Source organism: Pristiophorus japonicus, chromosome 15 (genome assembly GCF_044704955.1).
Source record: "Pristiophorus japonicus isolate sPriJap1 chromosome 15, sPriJap1.hap1, whole genome shotgun sequence".
In the NCBI taxonomy this organism is placed as follows: domain Eukaryota; kingdom Metazoa; phylum Chordata; class Chondrichthyes; family Pristiophoridae; genus Pristiophorus; species Pristiophorus japonicus.
Window position 1 is genome coordinate 164,053,685 of NC_091991.1, and position 12,156 is coordinate 164,065,840.

General features: G+C 47.9%; 1 protein-coding gene across 1 annotated transcript in view; it reads right to left on the reverse strand.

Annotated features, from left to right (window-relative positions):
• The window catches only part of LOC139281631 (uncharacterized), a 67,743-nt gene extending 64,095 nt beyond the window's left edge, over window positions 1-3,648 (reverse strand). The window contains exons 1-3 of the mRNA XM_070901775.1: window positions 3,574-3,648; window positions 2,510-2,559; window positions 1,307-1,427 (exon numbers count right to left, since the gene is read on the reverse strand). Coding sequence (XP_070757876.1) covers window positions 1,307-1,427; window positions 2,510-2,559; window positions 3,574-3,648 — 246 coding nt within the window. The remainder of the gene's footprint in view (window positions 1-1,306; window positions 1,428-2,509; window positions 2,560-3,573) is intronic.
• Between the last annotated feature and the right edge of the window lie 8,508 nt (window positions 3,649-12,156).

The window sequence follows — 12,156 nt, forward strand, 5'->3', positions numbered from 1 at the left end:
GAAGTCCCTCCTTACACCAGCGCAACTGTATGACCTTACCCACCCCCGCCCCACCACCATAGATGGGGCTTTGTGCACAGATTATTAACAGGTTTATTGGATATGAAGTGAATAGTGAGTGTTGTGACTTCTGTATTTCATCCATTCCAACGATGTCCCTTGTAGGGGGTTGGAAGAAGGTGATCCGTCTTCTCCGAGTTCCCTCTCTTGCCTCCTATCCCCCCGCACCAGTGTCTCTCCCTCCCCCAGTCTCTCTCTCTTCCATCCCCCCCCCCCTCTTGGCCCGCTCGTCGTTTCTTTGCCCACTGGCCCTCTTGGCCCCCCCGCCGCTTCTCTGCAAGCCGCCGCTCTCGGCCCCCCGCCAGCCCACTCGGCCACGTGGAATGAGAGCGGGGCCACACTTCTGGTTCGGGCAGGAGGCATCGGGGAGTGGAGCTTGACAGATGCATGCACAGAAAAAACGCAGTACAAATAGTTACTCCCTTAATTTAAATAGTCTGGGCAGATGTCCACACCACGAGGAGAGGCATTCACCGCTGGAGAGGCTGGAAATTTGGGCCCTCGAATGCCAGATCTGGGGCTCCTCTGAAATATCCAGACCTGTGACCATCAGCTCTCTTCATAAGGGGGCTCAAAGTTTGCCCAAATTTTTGTCCGCTTCGAGGATCCAGGCCACCACCAGGTCTGGAACCACAGGTGGTAACCCTGGTTACTAGCCATCAATGATCTGACTAGCATTGATGCGGGAACCCCTGGCCTGACAAGCCATGCCCCCTCTATGCAGTTGGTATTATTTTCAATGGATGCAGGCTATGCATGTTAAAACCCCCCGTGCAAACTCCCTTTGGCCAGGATCTGTACAATCCCTGCCAGAATTAAAGCTGGAGTGCAGCAGAAAGGCTGTACATTTTCAGTCCCTTTTATTGCACCTGCAGGAGTGGCCAGCCACATGATCCTCCAGCAAATTGTGAAGTGTTTTCCCTCCCCTGCTAGCTCTTGGGAAGATGAACAATGTAAAGACCATCCCACCCTCTATCCAGTGGGATTTCCCACAGATTGGAATATCTAGCTACTGGTTCATTCATGTTAAACTTTCCAGGCAGATAGAAAATTGCGAACTGACATTGACACAGACATGTGCTGTAAACACCTTTGTGTTTTGTTCTAAGTCCATCTTTCCAGTTTTCCCATGTGCCAACTTCACCTTAACGTTTTTTACATTTAACACAACCCATCAGCAGCAATGGACAATGAATGAGAATGCAATCAAACTTTCCTCCATTGGGATATTTGTGAATGACCTCACCTGACTTTCATCAAGCACGGCCCCTTTACCCTTCATTGCTTGAACAAGCTGAATAAATTTAGTATAATTCAGGGTCTTCACTGCACCACAACTGAAGCCTTGCAGGACAGAGGGCGAGTATCTGAAACAAATAATGGCATAATTAATTCATTTCTAAATACCTCACTTTCTTCAAACGGGAAGCAGACGTTTTGTTTTCCTAACAACTGCATCATGTAAGTTAGTATCACAACTATCCATTGAATGATTGCACCTAGACTATTACCCACCAGGATCTTCTGAACCACTTGGCCGGATTTAAAATGTGCTATATTACATAAAATTACATAGAATATACAGCACCAGAAACAGGCCATTTGGGCCAACCAGTCTGTGTTTTTACGCCACACAAATCTCGTCCCATTCCATCTACCTCATCTCAGCCTTTCAGCACATCATTCCCTTTTCTCTCATGTACTTGTCGAGTTTTTTTTTGGAAACATCTAAGCCATGCGCCGCAACCACTTCCTGTGGTAGTGAGTTCCACACTCCAATAACTCTCTGAGTAAGAAAGTACTCCTTGTTTCTCTATTGGATTTATTAGTAACTATTTTGTTTTTTATGGCCCCTAATTTTGGAGTCTCCCACAAGTGGAAACATTCTCCCCACATCTATCCTGCCCAACCCATTCATAATTTTCAAGTCCTCTATCAGGTCACCTCTATGTCTTCTCTTTTCTAAAAGAAATACTGTTCAATCTTTCCTGATAGCTGTAATCTCAGAGTTCTGGTTCTATCCTTGTAAATCTTTTATGCGCTTTCTCCAGTGCTTCGACATCCTTTTTATAGTATGGAGACCAGAACTGTGCACAGTACTCGTAACTGCAGCCTGACCAGAGTCCTATGCAAGCTTAAGATAACTTCTTACGAAATAGCCACACTTCTACTCATCTCTCCTCATAACTGAAGCCTCTTATCCGCGATACCTTAGCGAATCTCTTTTGCATCCTCACCCTGTCCTGACATTTTTCTTAAGACAAACAAAACTGGTCATAATATTCTCAATGCAGCCTATCCAACGATTTGCATAGGTTTAGCTTATTTATTTCCAATTTTAAAGGTTTTACTTCTTTCCTATTTTATTCCATAACCCTATTTATACAATCTTGGATTCCATGATGTCGACAACTATACAGAGCAAACATACTGTGTAAATATTACTCACATGTCATAATTGTCACTGCTTTGGACAATGCTTTCAAAAAACACAGCAGCCTGAGATAAAAGCATATGAAACATTAATACACTAAATTATTGCCTGCTTTTACACATATGCACTTCAGAATTTAGCATGCAGATCTTTAGCAAGACCTCTTGGAGAGGAATGACATTCATGTAGATTAATTCCATGTTTTTGAACCAATCAATCCTATTATTTCTCATAGATGTAGCCGACTACGTGAAATAGCGCAGGAAGTATTCAGATAGCATGTCAGCTGGAAGCATATGCTAGTGATGCATGGAACTGAACCTCCTGAGGCCCCATACCGATCGCAGGACTTGGCGCATACCGGGTGATATAAAGAAGTGTAGAATGCTTGCTCACGTTTCTCCATCCGTTGATATTGGTGGATGGAAAATCACAGGCAACACATCAAAGATTTTCCATGTCGGCATGGCTCAGTGGGTACCACTGTCGTGCCAGAGTCAGAAGATTCTGGTTGAAGATCCACTCCAGAGACCTGAGCACATAATCTAGGCTCACACTTCAGTGCAGTCCTGAGGTAGCGCAGCACTGTCGAAGGTACCGTCTTTCAGATGAGACGTTAAACCAAGGCCCTGTCTGGCCTCTCGGGTGAACATAGAAGATCCCATGGCACTATTTCAAACAAGAGCAGGGGAGTTCTCCCTGGTGTCCTGGCCAATATTTATCCCTCAATCAACATCACTAAAATAGATGAGCTGGTTTATTATCACATTCTTATTTGTGGGACCTTACCGTGCACAATTTGGCTGCCACGTTTTCTACATTACAACAGTGACTACACTTCAAAGTACTTAACCGGCTGTAAAGCACTTTGGGACATCCTGAGGTCATGAAAAGCACTATATAAATGCAAGTCTTGCTTTTTTTTGCTGTCGTCAGAGCCTTGCAAAGTTCTTCCCAAGACTCAAGAAACAGGCTGTACAATACAGGGTAAGCTTTCCGACTCAAAACAAACTTCCACCACCAGCGCATCTTCGACTGAACGCAAAATCACTTGCAATCTGCAGACGCTCAATATTTACTCTTCTATGAATCTTTTGAACTGAAGCAGGTTTTGATCTCTTAAATACTACACTAGCAATAAGATTTGCCACCATCTTCTCAAGGGCAATTAGGAGAGCAATAAATGCTATCTACTGCAAACAATCTACACAGCTTGAATTTGTGGGAAAACAAGAAAGGTGCAAAAAATAAACTGTAAGCAATGCAGGAAATATTGCAGAAATCTAATACGACTGAACCAAAAACAAATGTATCACAACTAATTATTTGAAATCTAAGCCAGTCTTTTGTCCACCTATCCATTTCTCATAGTGCGTCCTATGCAAAGTACTTCTCGGGCTCAATGTTATCCTAAAGACTTTGTTCCAATAAATCCTACAGGTAGACAACCCATAGAAATTCACAGGGTCTTATGAGGCCTTTGGAAAGATTTTAATCCTTTACGTAAATGTTACTGAATCTTCTAGCTCAAGAATAGGGAACTAAGTGGATAAATGCTTACTAATACAAAATATTTACATTCTGCCTTTGGTTCAGTTCAAATCTGCCTGGAATCCCTGTTGATTTGTTTATTCAAAAGACCTTTAACTCTATCTGGCAGAAACAGTCTCATACATGTTTTTTCAGGAGGATTTGTTTGCAGAGTTTAGAAAGTGAGAATAGTGTCCACTCTTATGACATGGGGATCATCATCATCATCTATTTTAGATCAATTTAAAAAGTAATAATGTACGGTTTATTTTCGTTATGTTCTGCTCTTCCTGCATTTGGTGTCCCTGTGGTGTCACATACAATTCACCTCCGAGAGGCCAGGTAAATAAATGGCCAGCTCCCATGTCACTGTTTTCATCCTTCTATTAGTTACCAATGGGAGGTTAGTGACTCATCGTCTGCTTCCGCCCCCGCTTGCTTGCTGCTTCTTTGTGACTGTATAGCTGAAAAGGGTAACTTACTATGTGAGGAATTGACTCAGATATTTTAATTGAATGTACAAGTGTCAATTGTTTTTTTTCCCACTCAGCATCATTTGACATTTCAATGAACACCATAATTTACCTGACTGGGAACCCACTGTTTGTCATTGACGTCATTGAGGTTTAGATTTGAATTTAACAGCACAGGTGGGACCTCTTTGGCTAGAACAGATGGAATGTTCTTTACTGTACTTACAGGGTCAATCCGCAACACCTGAGTTAGAATGAAACAGAATATGACAAATCAGAAAATACAACACTCTGCAAGCAGTACATGGAAATACATCATCAGACAAGACTATTATAGAACATAGGCAGCAGTAGAAAACAAATTAAATTTTAGATTAATTTCTGATTCCACTGATATATATATATCCCAAGTCACTCACCTGCAGAACATAGATCATTCGTATAGGTTGTGGTGCTGCTCCAATATTCTCAACAAATGTCAGGTTGGTGATTGTTTTGAGGAACACTGCAGGATCAATGCTTAGAAATACATTGCTTGGAATACCAGACACCAAGGTTCCCAGACTTAACAGATTTTGTACGCTATTGACCTAGTTGTTAAAAAACAAGGAAAAGTCAATTCAAAACTGACCGACTATTATAACATATTTTCAATTTACAGGAACAATAGAACAATAAGTGATTACAAGATTGTCAGGATCTAATTCGGGGGATTACGTCCAAAATAAAAGCATCCATATACACAATTGATAATAAAGTTGTCTTTACTTTACAGTGAAATCAACTCAAAGGTTTCATCGGTCTGCATTTACATTCTGTCTACACAAGAATATATCAGATGAAATGGATTCCAAAGAGCTACTGCACCTGTAATCAAAGACATTGCTACTAACATAATAAGACAATACTCAACATTGAGGAAAGGAAATATTGGGTAACTGGACACTTGCGTAAAATGTAATGACTTAAGATGCACGCCTAAATCAAAGTAGAAGCGGTCTTCTGACCATGAAACTACCAGTTTGTAATAAAATCCCATCTGGTTCACTAATGTCCTTTAGGGAAGGAAATCTGCCGTTCTTACCCGGTCTGGCCTGTATGTGACCCACAGCAATGTGGTTGACTCATAACTGCCCTTTGAAGTGGCCTAGCAAGCCACTCAGTTGCATTCAAGGCGGCGGCTCACCACCACCTTCTCAAGGGCAATAAATGCTGGCCTTGCCAGCGACATCCACATCCTGTGAATGAACATACATTTTTTTTTTAAAAAGCCATTACCTGGAAGCCACGTTTGAGTAACTTGGCTACAATTATTCTGGCCTGGCCGAAATTCCAGCCTTTGACTTTACTCAGGCTTGGCAGAGCAGCCTGTAGATTCTTCGCATCAATACTTTCAATCTGTGACAATGACAGTCCGACAGCTGTTTGTCCAAAACTATTCAGGATGCTGACTGAGAAGTTTTCAAATTTGCTCACTAAGAATATTGAGAGCTGCAGGAAACAAAGATAGCATTAAGATTTGAAGCCTTATTAAACATATTTTTCAAAGATCTATCAGTATTCATTTAATACGAGTGAATCTCCATGACATTGCTCATGGTAAATCAGGGGGTGTGCAGTTTTACAAGGGCAGGAAGATTATGCCAGGTGAAATATAATGTCACTTTAAGGCTAGAATTGCTCTGCATTTTTGAAATGAACAACAGAATTACAGCTCAAGTTGCAGATAAGAATGATGCGCTTGTTTGATTGGCAGATCAATTAAGATTCTGGAGACAGTGTGTAACTGGTATTCAGTCTACGCCCGATAAATCAAAGGTGCTTTTGCTGAAAAAATTTGAATGATCAGGTAATTTGAATGAAGCAACTTTAACTTAAGAGGAGCAGGCTTTATTCTTAGACAGAGGGTGTGAAAACACACAAGGAATTAAATCGGTCTTTGGCGATAGCAGGAATTGGGCGATAACGAATCGACAGCCCATTTTACATCACACCGATTGAAGTTAATGAAAAAGAAAATTGGGCGAAGTGTAAAATGGGTTGGCAATTCGTGCTACCGCCAAAAGAGCAATTTCATCCCCACAGCATTTAGTACTGCTTTACAAAGAGAGCGGGAGGGGAGAGAGAGAGCAGGGGGGGGGGGGGGAGGGAAGAGAGACTGGGGGGAGGGAAGAGAGACTGGGGGGAGGGAAGAGAGACTGGGGGGAGGGAAGAGAGACTGGGGGGAGGGAAGAGAGACTGGGGGGAGGGAAGAGAGACTGGGGGGAGGGAAGAGAGACTGGGGGGAGGGAAGAGAGACTGGGGGGAGGGAAGAGAGACTGGGGGGAGGGAAGAGAGACTGGGGGGAGGGAAGAGAGACTGGGGGGAGGGAAGAGAGACTGGGGGGAGGGAAGAGAGACTGGGGGGAGGGAAGAGAGACTGGGGGGAGGGAAGAGAGACTGGGGGGGGGAATAGAGACTGGGGGGGGGAATAGAGACTGGGGGGGGAATAGAGACTGGGGGGGGGAATAGAGACTGGGGGGGGGAATAGAGACTGGGGGGGGGAATAGAGACTGGGGGGGGGAATAGAGACTGGGGGGGGGAATAGAGACTGGGGGGGGGAATAGAGACTGGGGGGGGGGAATAGAGACTGGGGGGGGGAATAGAGACTGGGGGGGGAATAGAGACTGGGGGGGGAATAGAGACTGGGGGGGGAATAGAGACTGGGGGGGGAATAGAGACTGGGGGGGGGAATAGAGACTGGGGGGGGGAATAGAGACTGGGGGGGGAATAGAGACTGGGGGGGGAATAGAGACTGGGGGGGGGAATAGAGACTGGGGGGGGGAATAGAGACTGGGGGGGGAATAGAGACTGGGGGGGGGAATAGAGACTGGGGGGGGAATAGAGACTGGGGGGGGAATAGAGACTGGGGGGGGGAATAGAGACTGGGGGGGGGAATAGAGACTGGGGGGGGGAATAGAGACTGGGGGGGGGAATAGAGACTGGGGGGGGGAATAGAGACTGGGGGGGGGAATAGAGACTGGGGGGGGGAATAGAGACTGGGGGGGGGAATAGAGACTGGGGGGGGGAATAGAGACTGGGGGGGGGAATAGAGACTGGGGGGGGGAATAGAGACTGGGGGGGGGAATAGAGACTGGGGGGGGGGAATAGAGACTGGGGGGGGAATAGAGACTGGGGGGGGAATAGAGACTGGGGGGGGAATAGAGACTGGGGGGGGAATAGAGACTGGGGGGGGAATAGAGACTGGGGGGGGAATAGAGACTGGGGGGGGAATAGAGACTGGGGGGGGAATAGAGACTGGGGGGGGAATAGAGACTGGGGGGGGGAATAGAGACTGGGGGGGGGGAATAGAGACTGGGGGGGGGAATAGAGACTGGGGGGGGGGAATAGAGACTGGGGGGGGGAATAGAGACTGGGGGGGGAATAGAGACTGGGGGGGGAATAGAGACTGGGGGGGGAATAGAGACTGGGGGGGGAATAGAGACTGGGGGGGGAATAGAGACTGGGGGGGGAATAGAGACTGGGGGGGGAATAGAGACTGGGGGGGGAATAGAGACTGGGGGGGGAATAGAGACTGGGGGGGGAATAGAGACTGGGGGGGGAATAGAGACTGGGGGGGGAATAGAGACTGGGGGGGGAATAGAGACTGGGGGGGGAATAGAGACTGGGGGGGGAATAGAGACTGGGGGGGGAATAGAGACTGGGGGGGGAATAGAGACTGGGGGGGAATAGAGACTGGGGGGGAATAGAGACTGGGGGGGAATAGGACTGGGGGGGGGAATAGAGACTGGGGGGGGAATAGAGGGATGTGGGGAGACTGGGTGGGGAATAGAGACTGGGGGGGGAATAGAGACTGGGGGGGATAGAGACTGGGGGGGGAATAGAGACTGGGGGGGATAGAGACTGGGGGGGAATAGAGACTGGGGTGGGCTAGATGGATAGAGACTGGGGGGGAATAGAGATGGGGGGGGAATAGAGACTGGGGGGGGAATAGAGACTGGGGGGGGAATAGAGACTGGGGGGGGAATAGAGACTGGGGGGGAATAGAGACTGGGGGGGGAATAGAGACTGGGGGGGGGAATAGAGACTGGGGGGGGAATAGAGACTGGGGGGGGAATAGAGACTGGGGGGGGAATAGAGACTGGGGGGGGAATAGAGACTGGGGGGGGAATAGAGACTGGGGGGGGAATAGAGACTGGGGGGGGAATAGAGACTGGGGGGGGAATAGAGACTGGGGGGGGAATAGAGACTGGGGGGGGAATAGAGACTGGGGGGGGAATAGAGACTGGGGGGGGAATAGAGACTGGGGGGGGAATAGAGACTGGGGGGGGAATAGAGACTGGGGGGGGAATAGAGACTGGGGGGGGAATAGAGACTGGGGGGGGAATAGAGACTGGGGGGGGAATAGAGACTGGGGGGGGAATAGAGACTGGGGGGGGAATAGAGACTGGGGGGGGGAATAGAGACTGGGGGGGGGAATAGAGACTGGGGGGGGGAATAGAGACTGGGGGGGGGAATAGAGACTGGGGGGGGGAATAGAGACTGGGGGGGGGAATAGAGACTGGGGGGGGGAATAGAGACTGGGGGGGGGAATAGAGACTGGGGGGGGGAATAGAGACTGGGGGGGGGAATAGAGACTGGGGGGGGAATAGAGACTGGGGGGGGGAAATAGAGACTGGGGGGGGGGAATAGAGACTGGGGGGGGGGAATAGAGACTGGGGGGGGAATAGAGACTGGGGGGGGAATAGAGACTGGGGGGGTGGAATAGAGACTGGGGGGGGGGAATAGAGACTGCGGGGGGGGGGAATAGAGACTGCGGGTGGGGGGAATAGAGACTGCGGGGGGGGGAAATAGAGACTGCGGGGGGGGGAATAGAGACTGCGGGGGGGGGGGGAATAGAGACTGCGGGGGGGGGGGAATAGAGACTGCGGGGGGGGGAATAGAGACTGCGGGGGGGGGCAGTAGAGAGACTGGGGGGGGGGAACTTCAGCAGCGCTGAATCAGGGTTAGCGCCCCAAGAGGGGTGTGGAACAATTCCCTTAACAATCCACTCCCTTCCCCCCTTGGAACGCTAAAAGTGAAGATCCTGATTTGAGTCGGTAAACATCGGCCAACGCTACAGTTAGCGACCAGATGGTGTCATCCTCTCAAACTGGGCTATACTGAATTTTTAGCCCAGAAAACTGAGGGAGAGAGGGGCAGAGAGACTGGGAGGAGGCAGAATTGGGGTAGTGGGGTGGGGGGGGGGGGGGGATGAGGAGAGAGAGAGAGAGAGAGAGAGAGAGAGGAACTCGGTGGTGGCGAGGTAAAGAGCACAGTGAGGATGGGGGAACAACATGATCCAGGTCTAAAGGGTGGGGGGGCTGAGAGCGAGAACAAGGTCCGGATGGTAAGACAGATAACATCATTCCAACCCCACCCCCTTTACACCCGCACCACGTTCTCCCTCTCCTCCCCCTACACCTGGTTGATTTCTCAGAAAGTTCGGTGCGTGTGTGCTAAGTGACATAATTGGACTGGACGAAATTTCAAAGTCACGACATTGTCCCGATTCACTTCAAATCCAATAAACCTGTTAAAACCAGTGACCCACACACAATGCCCCATCTATCGCTAGCGGGGGGAGGGGGGAGGCAGGGTCATGAACTTGTTGGGGGGGGGGGGGGGGGTTGCGGGGGAGAACCCGGAGGGTTGGGGGAAGAGAAGAACAGGAATTCAGGTGGGGCGGGGAAGGTCAGGGTCAGGCACTTGGGTGGGGTGGTGAATGTCAGAAACTTGGGCTTGAGGGAGGGCGGGGGAGGAAGGTCAGGCACCTCGGTAGTAAGGGGTTGGGGCAGGAACTTGTTTGGGGGGATGGGAGAAGGTCTTAATCCACGAGAGTGAGCCCTGTCTGTTTCAAGTGAGCTCTGTTCTATCTGGAGTTGGCAGTCAGAATGGCTCGAATTACAGTTTGTAAAGTCACTAATTACGGCGGTAGGTCGGTTCTAATTACACATTCTGGAGAAACTGCTGGGTTTGTCTTATCCTCCAAGGGGACCAATCAGGTCTTGTGATCAAGGAGACCAAATCAGAGCTTTAGGTGCTGCAAAGTAACATGTCCTTTTAGAATTGTACAGTGCTCCTTACTAATATCTGACCTGATGAGAATTCCTAGCCACAGAGCACAGTGATGTTCAATCACCGACAGAAGCAGCAACAACAGGAGGCCGAAACTCCAGAACAGAGTATTGGGGTAGGAGCCTAGAGTGCACTGATTTTTGTCCACAGCAGACAGCACTCTCACAATGGTGACTGTCAAACATGAATGGTTGGCATGTGTACATTCAGATCATTTCGATTTGCACATTTTATGAAATAAATGTACTCTCTCCCCTGTGAAAGGCCTCCTGAGAGAAATAGCAGATACCCATGTTAATTTCTATCTGTCTCCTTCTTGCTGGAAAGTATGTTGTACTACCAGAAGCCAGAGAGGCCCTGGATTCTGGGGCCTGCTAAACAGTGGAGACAAGTGATCTGAGCAAATGGCTCTGTAACTTAATCAGACACAAGTAAATACAGATATGCTTTATCAAACTGTTTTGGTTCTTATGATCTTAAGTTGACTGCAGATTACAAACATAAGAAATAGGAGCAGGAGTAGGCTATTTGGCCCTTCGAGCCTGCTCTGCCATTTAATAAGATCTTGGTTGATTTGATCATGGACTCAGCTCCACTTCCCTGCCCGTTCCCCATAATCCTTTATTCCCTTATCACTCCAAAATTTGTCTATCTCTGCCTTAAATATATTCAATGACCCAGCCTCCACAGCTCTCTGGGGCAGAGAATTCCACAGATTTACAACCCTCAGAAGAAATTCATCTCAGTTTTACATGGGCGGCCCCTTATTCTGAGACTATGTTCCCGAGTTTTAGTTTTCCCCGAGTGGAAATATCCTCTCTGCATCCACCTTGTCGAGCCCTCTCATTATCTTATTTGTTTCGATAAGATCACCTCTCATTCTTCTGAACTCCAATGAGTATAGGCCCAACCTATCTTCATAAGTCAGCCCCCTCATCTCCAGAATCAACCGAGTGAACCTTCTCTGAATAGCCTCCATTGCAAGTACATCCTTCCTTAAATACGGAGACCAAAGCTGTACGCAGTACTCTAGGTGTGGCCTCACCAATACCCAATACAGTTGTAGCAGGACTTCTCTGCTTTTATACTTCATTCCCCTTGCAATAAAGGCCAACATTCCATTTGCCTTCCTGATTATTGCTGTACCTGCATACTAACGTTTTGTGTTTCATGCACAAGGATCCCAAAGTCCCTCTGTACTGCAGCACTTTGCTATTTTTCTCCATTTAAATTATAATTTGCTTTTCTATTATTTCTGCCAAAGTGGATAACCTCACATTTTCCCACATTAAACTCCATCTGCCAATTTTTTGCCCACTCACTTAGCCTGTCTATATTCCTTTGCAGATTTCTTGTGTCCTCCTCACAATTTGCTCTCCCACCCATCTTTGTATCATCAGCAAACTTGGCTACATTACACTCGGTCCCTTCATCTAAGTCATTAATATAGATTGTAAATAGTTGAGGCCCCAGCACCAATCCCTGTGGCACCCCACTAGTCACTGTTTGCCAAACAGAAAATGACCCATTTATCCCAGCTCTC